The 24,058-nt window shown below is 38.5% G+C and overlaps 2 protein-coding genes, 1 long non-coding RNA gene and 1 pseudogene across 4 annotated transcripts; all 4 read right to left on the bottom strand.

Moving 5' to 3' along the window:
* Positions 1-2,177: 2,177 nt before the first annotated feature.
* LOC111206114 lies at positions 2,178-7,665 on the bottom strand (annotated as a pseudogene).
* A 1,474-nt stretch (positions 7,666-9,139) lies between these two features.
* On the bottom strand, positions 9,140-10,119 carry LOC125592350. Its single transcript, XR_007328234.1, has 2 exons — positions 9,648-10,119; positions 9,140-9,546 (listed from the first exon to the last, which is right to left on the bottom strand). It is a non-coding gene; the product is annotated as an uncharacterized LOC125592350 (long non-coding RNA).
* A 1,404-nt stretch (positions 10,120-11,523) lies between these two features.
* Positions 11,524-12,378, bottom strand: LOC125592721 (L-type lectin-domain containing receptor kinase I.9-like). Its single transcript, XM_048768096.1, has one exon. It carries the CDS (start codon positions 12,376-12,378, stop codon positions 11,524-11,526), a length of 855 nt encoding a protein of 284 aa, XP_048624053.1.
* Positions 12,379-13,670: 1,292 nt separating this feature from the next.
* LOC106401289 (L-type lectin-domain containing receptor kinase I.9) lies at positions 13,671-17,764 on the bottom strand. 2 transcript variants are annotated; one of them, XM_048767321.1, is made up of 3 exons: positions 17,564-17,764; positions 17,084-17,471; positions 13,671-16,102 (listed from the first exon to the last, which is right to left on the bottom strand). In XM_048767321.1, the coding sequence occupies exon 3, from the start codon at positions 16,084-16,086 to the stop codon at positions 13,945-13,947; it is 2,142 nt and encodes a 713-aa protein (XP_048623278.1). In that variant the 5' UTR covers positions 16,087-16,102; positions 17,084-17,471; positions 17,564-17,764; the 3' UTR covers positions 13,671-13,944. The 2 variants fall into 2 exon arrangements, with proteins under 2 accessions (XP_048623278.1, XP_048623279.1); XM_048767322.1 differs by having other exon boundaries at positions 17,084-17,446; positions 17,564-17,742.
* Between the last annotated feature and the right edge of the window lie 6,294 nt (positions 17,765-24,058).

Here is a 24,058-nt window from a genome sequence, read left to right as displayed (position 1 = left end):
TGGAGATGATGCAGAGGATGTACACGAACGAGGTGTTCCCGGACGTGCCAGACCTGTAGTTTTTTTTTTTCATAAACTTGGAATGTTTTATTTTTATTTGTACAACTTTGAATATTAACTAATATGATTTCAATTTTAATTTTAATTTTATATTTTCGAATTTAAATTTCAAAAATTTTAGTTTTTTAAAATTTTTTTTTTTTAAATTCCGAGGAAATGAACCCTCGGAATATACCGAGGGACATGTTCCTCGGAATATACCGAGGGACTGATTCCTCGGAATATACCGAGGGACTCGTTCCTCAGAATTTTCCGAGGGCTCCGTTCCTCGGAAATTCCCGATGAAAATTCCGAGGAACATTTCGTCGGAACTTCCGAGGATTGGACCATCGGAAATTCCATCGAAATATCCCGAGGAAGTTCTCCCTCGGTATATTCCGAGGAGCTTTCCGACGAACTGGTGGTCCTCGGAGTTTCCTCGGAAATTTGTTTCCTCGGAATTCCGTCGGAAAATTCCGAGGGATTTCCGAGGAAAAATGAATTTCCGAGGAGTTATTTATGAGGACTTTTTTCGTCGGTATGTCGTCGGAATAACGTTATTCCGACGACATACCAACGATTTTTTCCCTCAGTATGTCGCTGTTTTCTTGTAGTGTTGTCCCCCTCAGGATCAGGATGGACTGGTTCAACAATTGGTACTACTTCTTCATTGGTTACAGCCACTAGTGTTGAGGGAGAGGTTCTAGGCGCCTCACTGCTCTGAGGCTTACTGATTCCTAAACTTTCCAGGATGATCTTCAGGTTTTTTGCTCTATTAGATGGTCCATGTGAGAGATCCCTAAGGTTTTCCCAGCTCTTTTCATCATAGTACCCTTTGATTCCACAAACTTGACATTCCTTGAGACCATTACCCTTCTTGAGTATGGGAGGTAACACTTGTATCCTTTCTGTGTGTAAAAGTATCCTATGAACATAGCTTTGATACTCTTGGGATCAAACTTGGTCCTTTGCTCACCTGGTAGCAACACATAGCACACACACCCAAACACACGCAAGTGATCAATAGGAGGTTTAGTTTTGTTCAATACCTGAAATGGAGAGACATCTTTGAGGACTCTGGTTGGGATTGTATTGATGAGATAGCATGCAGAAATCACAGCATCTCCCCAAAATCTCTTTGGAACATTGGTGTGAAACATCATGCTTCTTGCAACCTCCATAAGATGGCGATTTTTTCTCTCAGCCACTCCATTTTGTTGTGGTGTGTATGGACATCTTGTCTGGTGAATAATTTCATGTTTTGCTAAGTGTTGTTTGAAGGCATTGCTAGTGTATTCTCCCCCATTATCAGACCTAAAAACTTTGATCTTGGAATTGAAATGGTTAGTTACATAGTTTTGGAAGTTAATAAAAGCTTCTAAAACTCTATCTTTACTTTGAATCAATGTGAGCCAAGTATATTTTGATTTCTCATCTATGAATGTCACAAAATATTTATGGTTTTCTCTAGAAACACAAGGTGCAGTCCAAACATCAAAGTGAACTAGATCAAAACAATTCTCATAAATAGTCATAGATGAAGGAAAAACAGATTTATGATGTTTACCAAGAATGCAAGCCTCACAAGTTTCATTTTTAAGAGATAGATTAGGTAACATCAGTTGCAAAGCATGAAAATGAGGGTGGCCTAATCTAGCATGCCATAACAGCAAGGATATGTTCTAAGCTTGGTATCTTCAAGGAAATACAGATCTCCCTTGCTCACGCTTTTGCCTAGCATCTTACTTGTTTCAATATCCTGAAAGCACACATCATTAGGACTAAAAATAATATTGCAATTTAAATCATTAGTGGCTCTTTTCACAGATAAAAGATTAGAGGAAAAGAGAGGCATATAAAAAGCTTGAGATTCTTTATCAAACATATTCAAATTTTCTACTCCTTTAATTGGAATTCTATCACCATTTGCAATCACAACACTTCCTAGATCATTGGCCTAGCAGTGTGTGATCCATTGTGAATAGAGTTTAAGGCATTAATACTTTGGTTACCAGGATTTGCATTGAGAGCCTTGATCAAGGCCTCAATGTCTGACTTCCTGATAAATGCATCCTCATGAGATGGCTGAGGCATGGCGTGAGAGGTGGAGGCACCAGTGTGGGTTGTAGAGACCAAGGCTCTCCCATTATCTCCCATGTGCATGTAGCTTGGTGCTGGATGCTCCTGAGCTCTTGCTTCATGGGCTCTGGTCTGGTTGTATTTGTTGGCTGAGGCTGGCCTAAGATGAGGATGGATGATCCAACAGTTGGTTTTGGAGTGTCCTTGCTTCTTGCAATGTTCACAAGTCATTGTTTTGTCTCCTCCTCCCCTTGGCTTGAAGTAAGCTTTGTTAGCTGATGCTCTATCCATATTCTCAGCCTGTGTGCCATAGAAAGACCTCCTTTTTCACCTCCAAAGAGACCATCTGAGCCTATCTCCTTTTGAAGTTGAGCACACACTTCATCATAGCATGGAAGTTTCTTGTCTCTCAATATATGTTTCACCAGATCATTGAAGTTTGGGCTGAGTGTGAGAAGCAATCCAAAGGTCTTGTCTTGCTCACGCCTGGCTTCAAGTGTGTCAGGATCATTGGTGCTTGGCCTTAGCATCTCCAGCTCAGACCACAACTGACTATACTTCCCAAGGTGTTTGGTGAAGTCTCCTTCTTCTTGCTGTAAGTTGTTGATGGCTCTCTTCACTTCAAAGATTCTGCTGAGATTTGAAGTGTTGCCATACACCTTGTGCAAAGTATCCCACAACTGTTTTGTGGTGTTACAATGTGAGTAAAAGTTCATAAGAGGACCATCAAGAGAGCTTTGCAAGGTAGACAGCACCATGAGATCTTCCTGAACCCATTTGCCTTCATCTACCACTACAACCTCTTTGCCATCTTCTCCTTGGGTGATTTGCTTTGGAGCTGAACTTGAAGAGACATGCTCCCAAAGACTTCTACCTCCAAGGGCTGTTCTGGCCATCCTAGACCAGGTAATATAGTTTCCTGGTCCGTTGAGTGTGACTGGAATGTGAATTGCTCTGTAGTGCTCCATTTCTCTCAATCTCTCAAGAAATAAGATTAGAGACAAAACAGAGTGAGCACAACCAAGAATTTTGAAGAAAATACTGAAGAATACACAAGAACTCAGATTTATTATCCACTCGATAAAAGAAATCTGTAGAGAAATTTTGTGAAATAAAACCAGAGAGAAATAGAGTAAGCTTGCGGAAGTAATTGAGGTAATCAAGAGCTTAAAGCTCTGATACCATGAAATTGAATGAAGAACAAAGTGAAGAACAAGAGAGAGAGTGAGAAGAGAAATCAAGAGTAAGATAAATAGAGTAAAGAAGGATTTTATTTCCCTTAGATATAGATCTGTGTACAAAGAGGGCTTTTATAGCCAAATACATAAACATTAAAGATATGGAGAGAAGACAAAGAGATGAGATTCCAACAGCTATATTCTCAACAACTATATTTTTGAATTTGAACTTCTTTTGGACTGTAGTGAACAGTGCTGCGAATCTTTACAGTACCAAAATGCTCAATGCAGGTTTCTCAAATCGCCCACTTTGACCAAAGTGCTCAATGCAGGTTTCTCAAATCGCTCACTTTGATGCCGTAGGTGATATGTCTTTTTCCTACAACATCAAAATGCTCAATGTAGCTATCTCAAAATTCTCACTTCAATGTTATAGGCAAACTTGATCTCTTAATGTCAATAGACCTAACACAAGCCAAGAAGACAACAAACGTTTAGTATGGAAAGTTCAATACCATTTCACAGCAAAGCAAGAAACGTTCTTCAGTAACTTTATCTTCCCATTGAACTCTTTCTATCCATTGGTCGTCACTGTAACTGATGACAAGTTCATCACCACGAAGGCAGCTTCCAGAACTGAGTGGAAGCTTTCTCAATGTTGGACACCTTTCTACATCAATCGCAGAGGATTCCTGTAGATGCTCTTCAACTTCGGTAAGTTACAATTCAAGCCTTTTAAGCTTATCAAACGGAGTCTTTGTGCCTCCTGCGTTTTGTCCACCCGTCAATTTCTTCTCGCTTATGATTTCTTCTACCTTATCTAAACACTGAAGCTTAAGGTAGGTAAGCTTTGAAACAAACAACAACCACGTCAGATCCTTAAGTCCATTGCAGCCAGTTATAGTCACACTTGAGAGGCTCCCTAGTTTTGGATGTATCAGAAACGTGTCGTATGATGCTCTCCCAATATCTATCTCCAACACACCACACCTCTTTATGATGAGCTTACGGAGTTGCATCATTGTTGTTGGCAAAACCAAACATGCTTCGTCACTCTGAAGATCTCTAATACACACCTCTTCAATCCAATATGCCAACTCAGGAGCGCTAAGCAATTGCTTCAAAGCTGAACTGGAGGATATGTCTATGTTTAACCTTTCTAGTCGTTCGAAGCATTGCAGCTCCTCTATCGTGCTAGCATCGAGCAAAACGTTTGAATCTAGTAGTGCCAATACCCCTGACTTGATGCATTTGATAACCCATAAATGCTCTTGAGTCTCTTGGCCGTTTCCAAGTTGAGATGTTCTAGACGTTTCAACTTTCCTAAACCATCTGGTAGTCGCTCTATCTTTGTCTGTGACAAGTTGAGATATCGCAAAGCGAACAAACGTGATATCTGTTCCGGCAATTCCTCGAGCTCAGTGAAAGACATATTCAAAACAACTAGCATTGGCATATACTGAAAGAACTCACCAGAGATACACACCAAGTTGCTGTTTTGTTGGAGAAAGAGAATCGTAAATTGATGACACTCGTGACCGCCAGATATCTCTTCAATCTCATTATTCATCAGCGACATCTTTCTCACTCCGGTCTAGTTTTGAACAAGTGTATTGATATTTTCATAACCTCGATTCTTGGCTATATAACGACTTCCGAATCCACCCACACATCCTTCGACTTCCCAATACTCTATCAAACTATCTTAACTCAACATAGAACCTGCAGGGAATAGAGCACAGTACTGGATGCATGACTTCAACTTTCCATCTTTCAAACTGTCATAGCTACACTTGAGAATCAAGAGAATTTCATCTTCCTTTTCTGCAAACTCTATGCGAGGTGAAGAATTCAGGACGCGCAGTGCATCATTCCATTCTCGCACCTTCTTCTTGCAAGACATGGTCTCGCCAAGAACATTCAGCGCCAGTGGTAGACCATGACATCTTCCAGAAACTTCTCTTGCCGTCTCCTGAATTTTCGAGCAGCTTGCGTGTCCTCCAACTTTCATCTGAAACAAGTCCGAAGCATCATTCTCAGCAAGGCACTGGACTTAAATCGGGTCAGCAACCCCCATCTGCACACAGACCTCTCGAGAGCGGGTGGTGAATGCTATTTTGCGTTTGTTTTCCTTTGTTGGTGATGGGACTCCTACCTTCGTTAAGTCCACTTTCGTCCACACATCATCCAGTAACAACGCAAATCTCCTGTCCTTCATGAAGTTGTGTATATCATTGGCCTTCTGGCTTTCCTCTTTTTGGTTCCACTCCTCCCCATCAAAGCCTAGCTTCTTACCAATCTCTTCTTGAATCTTCTTGACATGCAGATGTTGAGACACAACAACCCAAATCACAAACTCAAATCTGGCAGTGATCTTGTTGCTGATCTCTCGGAGAATAGTTGATTTGCCTACGCCACCAACTCCGTACAGACATATACTCCCGGTTTCACCACTCACGAGGAGGCTCAAAGTCCTTTTGAGAATTGTTTCCCGGCCAACAATATCCAGTCTGGATCTGGAGAGCCTCTTCTCCTTTGTAGACGTTTCAGTAGCCGGCTCAGCCACAACTTCAAAAACTCCTTTAGAGTTGAGGTCATTAACCTTTTTCAACACTAAAGACACTCTTTTCCCATAACCGTAGTTTGATCTTGACTTCTTTGAACATAACCTTTGAAGTTCAGTAGTTCTATTGCTAAGCAGATAACTGACTTGTCTACTGACGTTATCAACATTTTTAAGCCATACGTTGACTTCTGCAAGCCGTTGCATACTTTTGGCTTCCTCTTCCCTCTTGACCTTTCTTAACACATCAGTTTGTCTTGCCTTGAGCTCTTCCATGTCTCTCTGCATAGCTGCGAGATTCTCCTCAAGACTATTAATGTAACTCGCTTTGAAGCATGAAAGGTGGGAAACATCTTTCAGTACTTGATCACCAGACAAGGGAACAGAGAAAAAACCTCCCATCTTTGATCAGACGAGAAAGAGGGAACCGAAAAAATGATATAATGTGAGAAAGAGAGTTCCAAAACAAGAAACTTGAAGATGGTTTCACCTGCACACACCGTTTTTTTTTGTCATACGGTAGATTAAGATTAGATCAAACATTCGGTTACACACATACAATAAAGACATTGTCTGAAGCCAAGAGCCGACGAGGTAATATATACCTCCCAGAGCCAACAGATGAACAAAACACAAACCCCCAAAGCTAACAACAACAAAGAAAAAGAAAGATGTCGAGATGCAGGATAATAGAACAGAACAACCGGAGAGGAGGCTTCAACCTTGTACCCAAAGACGAGGTTACCTAGCGAGAACTCATCAACAATAACCTCAAGATAAGAAGAGCAGCGAGATAACCTGGAAGCACACGAACATCACCAAAACATAAACTGGGTCGAGAGAGGTTTGAATCCTTAACCGTCGCTATAAACACCCTTCAATCCCAACTAAGATTTGCCATTGGACTTTGAGTAGGTTCTCTACGCGCCTCATACGCACCAACACCCCACGGCGAAGCCTATAAAAGCTTCCCAAACACACGTCTTATTCACACAGCCGGTAACTGGATGAAAACCACTCCAACACCAGGACTATTACTAACAGAACGGCGGAAATCGACCAGCAAAGAAGCATTAACTCCAAAACACAGGTATCTCCATCCTATCCTCACAAAACTAGAATTGAGCTCACAGCAAGGCTCTGACCAATAAAGATCAACAACCACCAGAGATAACTCCAGAGAAAGGGGAGACACTCCCAAGCCTAGGTAAGTCGCCAACCCCCAACCGCATCTAAAGCTCACAAACCCCTCCACAAAGACCAATGCTGCTTGTCACAGAGAAGAAACAGAGGATAGAGCATGTTTCCAAATCATCCACGCCGACATCGAAACAAACAGAACCCAGATCTACAAAGAAAAAAACGAGATCTGACACAGATACATCTTAAAAGCCGACTCCCTTACCCTTCAAACCGAAGACGTCTCGTCGATGCTCCAACAAGGAGCCCCAGACCGCCGAATCTAGCTCTCCCGGAGCAGATCAAGAATCCAACGCCGAACAGACCCCAACAAGAGGCACCATACATATTGACGCCATCAACTAAGAGGAGGAGGAGAGCAAAAATACAAGGAGAAGAGAGAAGAGAAGCAGTCAGTGGCGACGAGAAAGGCCGAACACAAGTGCTCGATGTTTCTTCTTCAAGATCGCTCTTTTTTTCTTTACGGCGACTCACGCTTTTCTGGCGAGTATGATCCTATTTTAATTTTCTTTAGATGTGAGAAATTAACAAAAAGTCAAATTTATTTTTTAACTAGGTGTTTTGCCCGCGATACGGGCTTAAACATTTTTATAATTTTTGAAAAGTTATTTGTACACTATATTCATTATACTAAAATAAATCTTAAAATAACTTAATATTATAGTTTTAATTATATAATTAAAATTTTTATTTGATTAATATTTAATTATATAATTTATGTTTTTAACTTTTTACTAGAATACTTTTTCAGATAACAATACAATATATATATAGAAAATATATATTTTTTAATTATATTTTTAGATTTTGGATAATTTAATATTCTATTTTTAATTATATAATTAAGAATTTTATTTGATTAATATTTAGTTATATAATTCATGTTTTAAACTTTTTACTAAAATACTTTTTCAGATAACAATACAATATATATACAGAAATTATCTCGATTTTGGATAATTCAATATTCTACTTTTAATTATATAATTAAGAATTTTATTTGATTAATATTTAGTTATATAATTCATGTTTTTAACTTTTTACTAAAATACTTTTTCAGATAACAATACAATATATATACATAAATTATCTCTTTTTTAAATTATATTTTCAGATTTTGGATAATTCTTACTATTATTATTTTTAATCAAATAATTAAAATTTTGTTTTTATTTTTTAATTTAGTTATACATTTTATTTATTAAGGGTATAAACGATATTAACCATTCTAACTTTTAACGTGAGAGGTCGATTCCAAAAATTTATAAAAAATTTATTTGATTAATATTTAATTATATAATTTATGTTTTTAACTTCTTACTAAAATACTTTTTTAGATAACAATACAATATATATATAGAAAATATATATTTTTTAATTATATTTTTAGATTTTGGATAATTTAATATTCTATTTTTAATTATATAATTAAGAATTTTATTTGATTAATATTTAGTTATATAATTTATGTTTTAAACTTTTTACTAAAAGACTGTTTCAGATAACAATACATTATATATACATAAATTATCTCGATTCTGGATAATTCAATATTCTATTTTTAATTATATAATTAAGAATTTTATTTGATTAATATTTAGTTGTATAATTCATGTTTTTAACTTTTTACTAAAAGACTTTTTCAGATAACAATACAATATATATACATAAATTATCTCTTTTTTAAATTATATTTTCAGATTTTGGATAATTCTTACTATTATTATTTTTAATCAATTATCTAATCAAATAAATTAAAATTTCGTTTTTATTTTTAATTTAGTTATACATTTTATTTATTAAGGGTATAAACGATATTAACCATTCTAACTTTTAACGTGAGAGTTCGATTCCAAAAATTTACTTCGCAAATAATAGTATAGATTTGCACACACCATTTAAATTAGCAAAAAAGTCGTTTATTCTAGTCTTTTTAAAATATTTTTTTTTCTGACTGAAAACTGAGGTCTTGTATTGTATAATAATCAATAAGTAATAAATCCGGTTATTAATTTATTTTTATAGTCAAGCTGACCTAAAACAAACCAAGGTCTACTTAAAATATTAGCCAAATTATAAATTCAGTAAAATATTATTCTCTTGAAGAATTGCATCAACACGGATTAGGAAGTCACAAGGAAGATCAAGAATCAACGACTAAAGCCGTAAGAGTGACCAACAAGCTCTCCTAAAGCAACTTATCTGCGAAACTATACAGTGTAAACCACTTCAACGACAAGACTTCAGCTCAGTTTTCAATCAATCAAAATGATTTGTCTTAATTCAACATCGGAGAGAAATGAGTTCCCCTGTATGCATTTAATATGTTCTCCGTGTGCCAACATATATGTATGTATACCTGTTTGTTTTGAGTTAAAACAATAGTTATGTACCGTTGATTTAATATCCCTTGAGTTAGAGGCTAGAGGAGCATGGCTACGCATTCCGTAGCTACAGCAAGCTCAGTTTGTAGTTTTGCCATAAGCTCTTGCGAAAGAAAACATAACAAGTGTAATCATTAGCCTTTTCAAGCCATAACGGTCCTGAAGTTGTTCACAGAGACAATTCATCAAACACGTGGAATGCACCTGGTTCCACGAGTTGTCGCTGAGATTTTGAGAGCAACAAGATCCGTAATGGAAGCATTTATTATAATTTATAAACCCTAGACTGACAAACCAGACACGAATCCAGAAACCGTAGTAACAGAGACATAAATACCATCACAATCCGTCGTCAAGTAAAGATTGTTCTTTTTTTTGTGGCGGGTAATATTATAGCCGTTTCCTTGAAACGGTTAGCCTATTGATGTGTTTTGATCTGACGATCCAAATTTTGCCACGTTGCTGGGCAATTTTCACTGCTATCATTTGCTCGTGTCTCATATAACCGACTACATATTACTTTTGTTAAGGGTTTTTATTTGTCAGAATTGATTTCATATATATTTGTATGAGCAATTCTACGAGGGACTTTTTATTTTGATTATTGCATCATTCGTTGCAGATATACGTGTAAGTTATCCAATGAATTTTCTTTTATAAATTAAAATTTAAATATTAGAACGTACGTACAAAACATTTTAAGTAAAAAAAAACTAAATTAGCTAGTGCATACTATATTTTTAAAAATGAATTTTTTTTTTTTTTTGAACTTAGCTTTTTAAAAATGAATCTTTTCCTGTCAAAATCTTGTCTTCCTGTCAAATCGAGAGTCAAAACCGCAAAAAAAAAAAAAAAAAAAAAAGAATTAAAATGTTTTGAATATCGAAAACCCCGTATAGTAGATTTGTATTGTAGTATGTTTGCTTTGTACTTTCAATGACTCATTATAACAAACAGATTCAATTTGTAATTTTATATTTCTTTATCTTATATGGTACTTATTGGATCCCATAAATAGCCTATGTAAACATGATCGTTAATGAGCCGAGTCCTAATGGACATGGTTACTATTTATCCACAAACAAAAAATGTCCATACGAACATAAAAACGCGAACAGGCCAATTGACAGCTATAAAAAATCCGGCAACGGAACCAATTCTTCAAGATACTGGACAACTTGTTCCAAGTTAGGTCTCGCTTCCGGCACAGACAGAGACGAAAGAAGATTCTCCACTCAGTTTGTGATCACGAGTTTTGGGTATAGCTTTCTTTCTCCAACACTCACTATTTATGGGACACTCTCTTCACTGCTATTTTTCTGCCTTGAGGAAGATTTCATCTTAAATATAGATTTCACCAAAACCTCCTTTCCTGACGGCCTATGTGCCTTCTGAATACTTACTGTTGAAACGAGACAGTCTCAAAGAGATAATTCTTATTCACGGAATACTTTTCTGAATAATACTTTGATCTTCTCTGATGATTAGAATTAAAACATAATACAATAATTTTTAGAAAGAGAAACGTAACTGCACTCATATTAGATTTAGCTCACATACTGATTATTTGATATTATAATAAATAGAAATTAACCCTCAAAACTGATTAAACCATAATACATGAATAGCAACCAAATTAAACTTTTGCAACATATTCTCTGTAACATTCCGAGTTGTGATATGTGAAAAGGCTTAAGAGAATTGATTTGGCTACCTATGTCACCAAAGTTGACTTACCTTTTCCGGAGCACATCCTGAAAGAACTCCAGAGTTAAGCGTGCTTGAGCTGGAGTAGTGGAAGGATGGGTGAGTGATTCGCGATAGCGTGCGAGTGAGGCCAAAGCATAGGAAAAGGTCGGGTGGTGATTGCAGGGTCAGTAAACAATGATTTCGAACCTTGGAAAATTAACGGACCGACCGTCGGATGGGATGGGGCCCACGGGCCGAGAGAGCGGGCGTGGGTGGCCCATTAGCCGTGGGCGATCGGGGCCTTATATTCTCATTCATTGTCATATATGCTCATGTTTGAATCACATTTCAACAAAACGGCAGAACAATAATAAAAAGCGTATGAAGCTTCTTATGTGGAGTTTTTTTTAGGATGACGAACTTGAGGAAGTTTTGAGATGTCAAGTCGCTCCAGTGATCCTCTCTCTGTACTGAAACTCCACCCAACAATGTATTGATCACTGACCGCTGCACCTGATGATGCAGAGAACCCAACAAACAGTCTTGAACTATTTGGAAAAACTTCTGTAAGATTGATGTGTTGTGACAAAAGAGGCCGACTTGGCTTCTTGACTTCAAGTGGAGCCATTGAGACATTGAGCATAGTGCCATCATAATCCACCCACACTTGTATAGGCTTTCCACTCAAGAGGTTTATGCTTTCGTTTTGCCTTTTCATGTCTGAATAGTAAGATGCTGAAGCTATTCCGACAGATACAGAACTGTTCACATCAATCCCCACGTGATTGTTATCAATGTCACTGAACTCCGGGTTCCATATAGTGTCAAGCTCAACAGCAAGAACGTGAGAAGAGGGAGATACAATTGTTGATGTGTTGAAAACTCCCAAGTATCTGTTTGGCTGCGCATGAGAAAAATCCATAGAAGGAGATACCACGAAGGCAATACCGTGGCCACCTTCATATCCTGGACGAGGCACCAGAGCGCAAACAAAGTGTGTTGAGAAAGAGAGTGGTTTAGAGGAACTGAGTCCAATTGGTTTCTTGTAGAAAACATGACCAGTTTGATGCTCTGAAGCGCTTGTCAGCTGTAATAATCCACTGGGAAGTACATTTGCAGATTTATCTAGATAAAGATTCTCTTGGTCAAGAAAGTTTTCATAGAAAAACCTTTTTTCTTGTTGACTTGATAGAGAGATGAGATGAAGAGAAGAGATAATCAGGATATGAAGCAGCCAACAAGACATCACTAATGATGAAGCAGAGAGAGTTTGGGTCTAATGTGCAAATCTGTCCCCTCAAAACAACGCAATCTCATAACCTTTAATTTCAAGCTGGATAAAAAAATGAACAAAAAAACGTGAGCTTCTATTTTAGTAATCAAAGTCTACCAAACTTTCTAGTACTGTTTATTTAATAACAAAATTCACATGGTGCTTCTCAAAATATTCGATCTGAGAAAATATTTTAACTTATTTAGATCTCAACTTGAATCAGAGTAGACAACCGCGTTTGCTGCATGGAGCTACCCTGAAACAATAGTATAATATGCACCAACTTGAAGCTATCTTAAATGGAAGCAGACAAAATATACTATTAGAAAAATAACATATTTTAAACATGACCTTGACCTTCCGGTCTCACAATAGAAAAACCCATGTGTTTGTGATGATACTTCGACATAGTTATGGGCCAGACCAAAAGGAAGAACCCTAGGAAAGCCTGGCATATGCATGACAACTACGAACGTTCTTGATATCTCCGGTGTATATATAACAAGTCATGATTAGTCCAAGCATGAAACTTCACTTGTCATGATTAATTCTTCAATACCAAGAAGATGAGGGAAAATTCACCTTGTCCCAAAGTCCAACTGAGGCTTCCTTCCCGATGCAGCAATATGAGTCAGAACTGAAAAGCTAGGAAAGCTTGGAGAGTAAAAACACACTTATGTTCTCTAGATGATGAAGTTAGCTTTACCGTATTGGGTCTTACTATATTAACCAAACCCTTCATGTGCAAAAGCAATCACTGAAGCTAAGTATGGAGAGAGTAGAATAGAAAGCTGATGTGAGAGTGGGAACTCCCATAGTTAAGCAATGAAGATACCAGATCTTCTTCACTTGTTTTGATTATGCAAGCAGCCACCAATATCAGAACAAGATTAAACTTAGTGAACAAGAAAAAATGAATTTAGTTGAAAATTGGTTCGGAATGGTTTTTGGTTTAAAACTTCAACACTTCTTCCATTCGGATTCAAAATCTCTATGACTAATTTATAACCATTTTAACCAGATTGAAATCAATTATAAGTTCTGAAAATAGTTTATTTGTTTATTGGATCGAATACTTATATGGACTGAAACATCCATCCATATTTACAACAATCATTTCAATATAAACGGTTGACATAATACACACATCATGAACTAGTTCTCACATGTATGTTAGACTCCATTACGACTAGGTTTGTAGTCTCTCGTAGGAGTGACTGTTATCCAATCGTCACATCATATGTAGCTAAACATTTTCTCTCGAGTACAATCAAAACCCTGACAATTAAAAACTCTTGTTGCAATAATAACCATACACATTTTTCCTATATGTTTATAATCATATCACCAAAGTGGATAAACATGTTGCGAAGGGACAAACTTAGTACATTAGGACAAGGGAGACTGATCGCTACAACAATCTTGAGAGCTGCTAAAGATCTGTTTGCTGATATGAACGGGAATTACCTCTGACTGCTGATGCTGTAAAGATTGAACTCAAAACTCTTCTGTAGGCGACCTGACAGTTTCAACAGCTGGTTAGAAAGTCTGAGTCTTAGGCTTCTCCGCTTCTGAAACTATGTGAAGAGAGTTCTTAGTCTCTATTGTCTGTCCCCAAGGCTGATCTGTTGACTGACCAGCGTAAGGTGAGTGGTTTGCAGAAGATGATGACATCGAGGGCGCTGACCAACTCCATGAAGCGGATGAGACTACCAGGGAAGCTGCATCAACCAGAACCGGAGCAAATGTGCCGATCCCCACAGTATATGGTGAGAAATCAGGCAAAGGCAGGTTGTTGTTTAGGTACAAGACCACTTGTTCCATCGTAGGTCTAGACTCTGGCACGATATTTGAACAGAGCAACCCGAGTTTCATAACCATCTCGACTTCCTCTGGTAAGAACTCATCTCCCAGTCTTGGATCAGTGGCATCGAGCAAAGCATCCTTCTTCCAACACTCGCAAACCCATTTGATCATATGTCGTTTCTCAGGTTGCAACTGCGGTTCCAATGGTCTTCTCCCACATGCTACTTCAAGCATGAAAACACCAAAGGCGTAAACATCAGTTGCAGTGGAAGCTCCCATTGTGATTAGCTCAGGTGCCATGTACCCTACTGTTCCCACAGCAGCTGTTGTGGCTGCATCGCCTCCGTGTTCATGAAACCTAGCCATGCCAAAATCTCCTAACCTACCATTGAACTCAGCGTCCAACATAATGTTTGAAGCTTTGACATCTCGGTGCAGAACAACTTGGTCAGCAGCTGTATGGAGGTACCATAGAGCAGACGCTATTCCTTTAACAACCACAAGTCTCTGTGACCAAGGAAGAACCGGTTTCGTCTCATCAAACAAATGCTCGTCAAGGCTACCGTTAGGCATGTACTCCGAGACAAGAAGAAGTTCCCGCTTCCTCCTGCAATACCCAAAAAGTGGAACAAGATTCCTGTGTTTCAGACATTCCATGCTCACCACTTCAGCCACAAATTGCTTCACACCTTCATCACCATTATGTGACACTCTCTTCACTGCTATTTCTCTGCCTTGAGGAAGATGACCTCTATAGACTTCACCAAAGCCTCCTTTTCCGAGGAACTCATCTTTACTGAAACCCTTTGTTGCTTTGTACAAGGACTTGTAAGAGAACCGATGTGCATCAAACTCCTTCTCCCATGTTTCAGAAACTTCAGAATACTTCTTCCTCCTGTGGACATAAACTCCTGCAAGAAAAGCCAAAACCGCAACAGCCACACAAACAACAAGGACAATAATCCATGTAGCCAGATTCTTATGCGGAGCTTTGGGATGAGGAACTTTAGGAAGTTTTGAGATGTCAAGACCATGCAGTGATCCTCTGCCTGTGCTAAAACTCCACCAAAGAATATAGTGACCACTCACTGCGTTCCCTGTTGCTGCGGAGAAGCCAACAAACAGTTTGGATCTATTAGGAAAAATCTTTGAAAGGTTGATTGGATGTGACAAAAGAGGCCGACTTGGCTTCTGGGCTTTAAGAGGTGCGATCCAGACACTGAGCACAGTGCCGTCATAATCCACCCAGACATGTATAGGCTTTCCACTCAAGAGGGTCATGTTTTCGTTTCTCCCTTTCTTGTCGGAATAGTAAGACGCCGGAGCTACTGCTACAGATACAGGATTGTTCACATCAATCCCCACGTGATTCCTACCTTTGGTGTCTTTGTACTCAGGGTTCCATATAGTGTCGAGCTCAACAGCAAGAGCCTGAGATCCATTTGCTGAGGCGTTGAAAGCCCCCAAGAATCTTGAATCTTGTGCGTGCGAGAAATCCATAGAGGAAGATACTAAAAAGGTAAGACCATGGCCGCCTTCTTTACCTGGCTTAGGCACCAGAGCACACACGAAATGTGTTGAGAAGGAACTGAACTGAATTGGATTCTTGTAGAATGCCCGGCCTATTTGATGATCTGAATCGTTTGTCAGCTGCAATATTCCATGGGGAAGTACTTTCGCAGAAGCATCTAGATAAAGATCTTCTTGGGAGCTAAAACTTTCATAGACAAACCTTGTCTCTTGTTGACTTGATAGAGAAACCAGATGAAGAGAGGAGATAATTAGGATCTGAAGCAGCCAACGAGCCATTGCTGATGATGAAACAGAGAGTCTGGATCTGATGTGTAGATCTTCTCTGAACACAAAGCGATGCATCTCATAACCTCGTAAGCTGTGGAGAAAAGGTGAGCAGAAAAAGGATGTGAGCTTCTGTTTCAGTGATCCAAGCCTATGATGCTTTTAAATATTGTGTTCTTAACAAAAGGAATCATTATTTTTTAACTTTACATACTGTACTCGATTAGCACGATGATATTAAATAAACCTAGAAATAAAGCTTAACGTGGTTTTCAAAGTATTCCATTTCAGACAATATCTTTTTAACGTATTATGATATTTCAACTTGAGTCCAAATTGACAACGCAACCTGCTGCACTGAAACAGTAATATAATGCGTGTAAGAAGCATTAAATATACGTGTAGGGGCAGATCGTGCACCAACTTTTATGGGATTCGTCTTCTACTTGAAGCTATTTTCCAAGGAAGAGGACAAAAAAAGAATGATATTTTCCAAAACCATATGTTAAACATGCCCTTGACCTTTCAGAGCAGAATAAAAAAGTCTCCATGTTTTGTAATGATATTTCAACACATAATAGACTAAAAGGAAGACGCCTAGGAAAGCCTGGAATGATCATGACAACAAGAAGTGTTTTTAAAACTAAAAGTAATAGAAACCTATGGTTAGGTCCTACTACCTTGTTTACCTATAACCCTATAGGATTTCTTAATTAAGCGCTACATGTGTAAGAGAATACATATTCACACAAGAACTATAAATCAAATCACTAAGCTAAGACTAGAGAGAAGAACTATAGACAAAGACTATATCATTATACTTATACATTCTTCTGCTACTCAGAATCCGCGTGTTCTTCCATTTTTTGGTTACGTTATGTCACTGTTGTAGCCAGACTAAGAGCAGTACAAGATTAGATTGAAGCAGTTTACTTCTCTTAGAAAAGCGAAAGTACACAGAGGTACAATTACTAGCTACCATCCTTTTTTTTGTGAGGCTGCAGGAGATAGTATCTTAGTGAAGAAAATTCATTAATGTAAATGGAAACTAGATGAGAGATCGGTGGTCAAATACCTGCTAACGAAGGAAGAATCATCAAATAATCAGTTCTGGCAATCCTCAGCTGAGAATTCAATTCTCAAACTCGGATCTAAACCATTTTCCAACCGGTTTGTCGAGTGGCATCCACAGATTGTCTCTTACCAAAGGTTACTTCAAGCACAAAAGCATACATGTGTCGGTTGCTCAGCAAGCTGCCATTGTTGCAAGCTCTGGGGGGCAATGCGGCTTCCAGTTTCCACAGAGACTGCAGTGGTTAACCTTCCCCTAACCTCAGTATCTAACATAACATCAGAAGCCTTTGATATATCAACTTGGGGCGCACCTGTGTGCGCAACGACCTTTACTACCAGGAATAACCTTGTATCATGCGATAAGCTACTCCAAGAACCAACCAAGTTCACTATTAAAACCAGTAGAACCAAGGAAGCACTGTGCTGAGATTTTGAAAACCAATTTCATCAAAATGCATAGCAGATAAAAAAGGGGATTCACCTTCTCCAAAACCCTAATCGGGGGATTCCTTATCGCGCAATGGTTCAGAATCTACGAGTGTCTAAATGTTTCCTTTCCCGTTCACCGGTCTCTATCCCGGCGATGAGTACAGCTGATATGCACATTCTTTCCTGCGAGAGAGAGACCAACGACAATCGTCATCTCCGTCGAGAGGTTTTGGGACGAGGAAGACGAAGGAATAAACTAAAATTGACATTTAAATCCTCAACTTCTAAAAACTAGCTAAAAAAAACTCTGAACTCCTAAACGGATCATTTTAATCCAGAACCCTTTCTCGACACACATCATAAATTACCAGAGCTAATGTTGGATCAATAAAAGGCCGATGCCTTTATTAAATAATGTGAATGCAATGACATTGGGCTTCTGATATTTTAAGCCCAAAGATATGTCTATTAAATGAATAATGGTTATGGGAATTGTCCCACATCAGCCAGAAGAGTCATGAAGCTGTTTATATATTGCCAAGCACTTGGTGTTGGTTAAACAGCTCAGAGAAAAAGAGAACCTCCCACTCGCGCGCCGTCGCCACCATCCGGCCGGTTCGGCTAGGTTTTGGTGAAGGATCTCTAGCCCAATAAAAAATTTTTTGGACCAATTTAAGCTCTACATTTTTTCCATTTCATTTCTAAAAAACAGCATGACGTTCGTGAATAAACGACACATAATTTGTCTAAAAACGACACGAAGTTTGTCTGTTCGAAATAGATCAGAACGAGTCAACAGAAGAGAGATCTTGCGGAGAAAATTTTTCAACTCTCCACTCTCGAGATTTCATAGATATTTTCGCTAAATGTGTGCAACAGTTTCGAAAATCAAATCTGGTTCTCTTCTTTAAATACTCGCCTCTTCTTCATTCATTTTCATTACGTTTTACATAAAAAACCAACAGAGAAAATCTCTTACCGTAAGTCTATAGTTCAAGAGTGTTTCGTAGATTTATAGTTCGATAGGGCGATTCACGAGTGAAGCGTGATCGTCTACCATGGTTGTATCATGGGACTCGATATTCGTACAGTCCCGTCTCACTACGAAGCGAATATTTAGAGTTAAGGAAAGAGATTATATCTCGACTCCATGTATCTTTTGAATCGTCTTTTCCTTAACATCGCTTTTACTATTTCATTTATTTAAATCCGGTTTTCCGGCTTATACAATCTTAACTCTAAATCGCTTTATGTCTAAAGCTCTAATCGGGTTGAAGAACAATTTATAAAAACGGGTTTTGGAATGGTGTTTGCGATTTGCTTTCTAGCAAATGATTTGCGTTTTGCTATGTAGCACTACCGAAAAATGTTTATTGATATACGATTCGTGGAAACCTTTCTGGTTTCATCCAAACGATGTTTGCAATTTGATATATGCTTATCCGTGAAACGTTTTTTGTTTTGTTGAAAACGAGTTTGCGATTTGCTTTATAGCCCTTCCGCAAAACGTTTCTTATTTATTTCATAATGCTTTGCGGATTGCTTTCTAGCATTATCGCGAAACCTTTTTGATACATTTTTCAAAACGTTATACACATGAATCGTTTCAATAACCGCTTTCTTAAGCGAGTTTGTGAAACATTCTAAGTCTATACAAAACGGTTTCTGTGAATGCTTTTAAGCGAGTTTGCAAAACGTTTTATCAAGACTTATATCGATATGATTTGGTTCAATCACCAAAAATGAACATCGATTTTAGACTATTATTTTCTTTAAAATAATATGTTATTTGTTGAATGGAGTACTAATCCGTTTTCATGTTTTCTCTACAGAAAAATGACAAACGATAACAACACCCCCATTGACACCACCAATGTCACAACAACTCCACTCAACATTGCAGCCATTGATGCAACTGTGACAACCGCTGGAAACATCACAGCGTCAACCGCTTCAACAACCACAAGCACTATCCTCCCTGCGGAAAATGCTGCTGATGAAACTACTCGTTGTAGCCTATTCGGTGCTGGTCTTTATCAGACGGGTTCAGTTTCAGCAACCGCAAGTGGTCTGGTGGCAGTTCAAACTCCTCAGTCTATCCCTAGCGTGTTCACTCAAGGACTGATGTCAGACAAGTTTGATGGCAAAGGCTTCAAACATGGCAGAAGAAGATGATGTTCTTCCTGACAACGATGAAACTGGACAAGTTCATCCAGGAGGACAAGCCCCTTGTTCCTTACGGGATTGATGATGTTCATAGTCTCGCAACTGTTGACATATGAGTGCATTCCGACTTTATCTGCAAAGGTTACATTTTGGGTCCTCTCATTGACCCATTGTACCGGATCTACTGTGAGATCCCCACGGTGAAATAGCTATGAAGATCATTGGACAAGAAGTATAGAGGTGAGGACGCTGACTGCCAGAAGTATGTGGTCTCAAAATTCCACGAATTCAAAATGGTGGATTCAAAATCCATCATGGATCAGGTGGAAGCGCTTCAGCTCATTTGCCATGAAATTGCTGCTGAGGGAATGTCCATATACGAGACATTCACAACTCTCAGCTTCATTGAAAAGCTTCCTGCAAGCTATGCGGATTTCAAGAACTACTTGAAGCACAAAAAGAAGAAGATGGGGCTCGAGGAGCTCATCATGAGGCTTCAGATGGAATCCAGAAACCGAACTGCTGACAAGGTCATTACTAAGGAGCACAATGTCAACATGGCTGAGCACAAAGGCAAAGGAAAGGCAAACGCCCATTCTCCTGCCAAGCCTTCCAAATCTGCTGCAGCCCTGAAGGCTTCTGGAAAAAAATTCAAGAACAAAGGCATTGAAATCATTGCAAATGCGAATGTGGAGAAGTTCAAGGGCAAGTGTCACTACTGCCAGAAAGTGGAACACAAGACTGCTGAGTGTCGCAGCAAGATTAGAGATGAGAAGCATCAAGCGAATCTCACTGAGGAGCATCTCGTTGCAATGGTGACTGAGGTCAACGTGGTTGAAGGCAGCAATCCCAAGGAATGGTGGTATAACACAGGAGCGACCATCCACATTTGCACTGATAGGGCGATGTTCAGCACTTATCAGAAAAGCAAGACTCAGGAGAAGCTGTTCAAGGGAAACACTGCAGTCTCCAAGATTGAAGGCCGCGGCAATGTGGTTTTGAAGATGACATCAGGACGTGAAGTCACTCTGACGAATGTGAAGCATGTGCCCGACATGAGGAAAAACTTGGTCTCAGGAACCTTTCTCAGTAAGAATGGATTCGCCACAAGTCTTGAGGCGGACAAGCTCGTGATTAAAAAGAATGGGATGTATTTGGGAAAGGGTATGTTAAGGATCTTGTCAAGATGAATGTAATGACAGTCCCTCCGAAAGTTGTAGCTCTAAATGTTTCAATGAATAAGAATCCAGTTGCTTATTTGGTTGAGTCTTTTAATACATGGCATGAAAGATTAGGCTATGTAAACTACAAATCTATACAAAGATTAATGAATTTAAATCTAATTCATAAATGCAAAACAAGTAAACAAAAATGTGAAGTATGCGTACAGGATAAGCTCACAAAAACTCCATCACCCCGTGTTGAAAGAACTAACAAACATCTAGATTTAATTCACACCGATTTATGTGATTTAAAATACATACAAACTAGAGGTGGCAAAAAGTACTTTGTGACCTTCATAGATGACTGTACAAAATATTGTTATGTATACTTGTTACATAGCAAAGATGAAACTTCGGAAAAATTCCAAGAATTTAAACTCGAGGTCGGAAATCAGCTTAAAACAACTATTAAAAAACTCTGAACTCCTAAACGGATCATTTTAATCCAGAACCCTTTCTCGATACACATCATAAATTACCGGAGCTAATGTTGGATCAATAAAAGGCATCGGCCTTTATTAAATAATGTGAATGCAATGACATTGGGCTTCTAATGTTTTAAGCCCAAAGATATGTCAATTAAATGAATAATGGTTATGGGAATTGTCCCACATCGGCCAGAAGAGTCATGAAGCTGTTTATATATTTCCAAGCACTTGGTGTTGGTTAAACAGCTCAGAGGAAAAGAGAACCTCCCACTCGCGCGCCGCCGCCGCCATCCGGCCGGTTCGGCTAGGTTTTGGTGAAGGATCTCTAGCCCAATAAAATTTTTTTTGGACCAATTTAAGCTCTACATTTTTTCCATTTCATTTCTAAAAAACAGCATGACGTTCGTGAATAAACGACACATAGTTTTTCTAAAAATGACACGAAGTTTGTCTGTTCGAAATGGATCAGAACGAGTCAACAGAAGAGAGATCTTGCGGAGAAAATTTTTCAACTCTCCACTCTCGAGATTTCAGAGATATTTTCGCTAAATGTGTGCAACAGTTTCGAAAATCAAATCTGGTTCTCTTCTTTAAATACTCGCCTCTTCTTCATTCATTTTCATTACGTTTTACATAAAAAACCAACAGAGAAAATCTCTTACCGTAAGTCTATAGTTCAAGAGTGTTTCGTAGATTTATAGTTCGATAGGGCGATTCACGAGTGAAGCGTGACCGTCTACCATGGTTTTATCATGGGACTCGATATTCGTACAGTCCCGTCTCACTACAGAGCGAATATTTAGAGTTAAGGAAAGAGATTATATCTCGACTCCATGTATCTTTTGAATCGTCTTTTCCTTAACATCGCTTTTACTATTTCATTTATGTCAATCCAGTTTTCCAGCTTATACAATCTTAACTCTAAATCGCTTTATGTCTAAAGCTCTAATCGGGTTGAAGAACAATTTATAAAAACGGGTTTTGGAATGGTGTTTGCGATTTGCTTTCTAGCAAATGGTTTGCGTTTTGCAATGTAGCACTACCGGAAAAATGTTTATTGATATACGATTCGTAGAAACCTTTCTGGTTTCATCCAAACGATGTTTGCAATTTGATATATGCTTATCCGTGAAACGTTTTTTGTTTTGTTGAAAACGAGTTTGCGATTTGCTTTATAGCCCTTCCGCAAAACGTTTCTTATTTATTTCATAATGCTTTGCGGATTGCTTTCTAGCATTATCGCAAAAAGTTTTTGATACATTTTTGAAAACGTTATATACATGGATCGTTTCAATAACCGCTTTCTTAAGCGAGTTTGTGAAACATTCTAAGTCTATACAAAACGGTTTCTGTGAATGCTTTTAAGCGAGTTTGCAAAACGTTTTATCAAGACTTATATCGATATGATTTGGTTCAAACACCAAAAATGAACATCGATTTTAGACTATTATTTTCTTTAAAATAATATGTTATTTGTTGAATGGAGTACTAATCTGTTTTCATGTTTTCTCCACAGAAAAATGAAAAACGATAACAACACCCCCATTGACACCACCAATGTCACAACAACTCCACTCAACATTGCAGCCACTGGAAACATCACAGCGTCAACCGCTTCAGCAACCACAAGCACTATCCTCCCTGCGGGAAATGCTACTGATGAAACCACTCGTTGTAGCCTATTCGGTGCTGGTCTTTATCAGACGGGTTCAGTTTCAGCAACCGCAAGTGGTATGGTGGCAGTTCAAACTCCTCAGTCTATCCCTAGCGTGTTCACTCAAGGACTGATGCCAGACAAGTTTGATGGCAAAGGCTTCAAACATGGCAGAAGAAGATGATGTTCTTCCTGACAACGATGAAACTGGAAAAGTTCATCTACGAGGACAAGCCCCTTGTTCCTTACGGGATTGATGATGTTCATAGTCTCGCAACTGTTGACATATGAGTGCATTCCGACTTTATCTGCAAAGGTTACATTTTGGGTCGTCTCATTGACCCATTGTACCGGATCTACTGTGAGATCCCCACGGTGAAAGAGCTATGAAGATCATTGGACAAGAAGTATAGAGGTGAGGACGCTGACTGCCAGAAGTATGTGGTCTCAAAATTCCACGAATTCAAAATGGTGGATTTAAAATCCATCATGGATCAGGTGGAAGCGCTTCAGCTCATTTGCCATGAAATCGCTGCTGAGGGAATGTCCATATACGAGACACTCACAACTCTCAGTTTCATTGAAAAGCTTCCTGCAAGCTATGCGGATTTCAAGAACTACTTGAAGCACAAAAAGAAGAAGATGGGGCTCGAGGAGCTCATCATGAGGCTTCAGATGGAATCCAGAAACCGAACTGCTGACAAGCTCGTGATTAAAAAGAATGGGATGTATTTGGGAAAGGGGTATGTTAAGGATGGACTTGTCAAGATGAATGTAATGACAGTCCCTCCGAAAGTTGTAGCTCTAAATGTTTCAATGAATAAGAATCCAGTTGCTTATTTGGTTGAGTCTTTTAATACATGGCATGAAAGATTAGGCTATGTAAACTACAAATATATACAAAGATTAATGAATTTAAATCTAATTCCTAAATGCAAAACAAGTAAACAAAAATGTGAAGTATGCGTACAGGATAAGCTCACAAAAACTCCATCACCCCGTGTTGAAAGAACTAACAAACATCTAGATTTAATTCACACCGATTTATGTGATTTAAAATACATACAAACTAGAGG

Source organism: Brassica napus, chromosome C9, assembly GCF_020379485.1.
Source record: "Brassica napus cultivar Da-Ae chromosome C9, Da-Ae, whole genome shotgun sequence".
NCBI lineage: Eukaryota > Viridiplantae > Streptophyta > Magnoliopsida > Brassicales > Brassicaceae > Brassica > Brassica napus.
The sequence above is the reverse complement of the archived record's forward strand: the minus strand, read 5'-3'. Positions and strand labels throughout refer to the sequence as shown.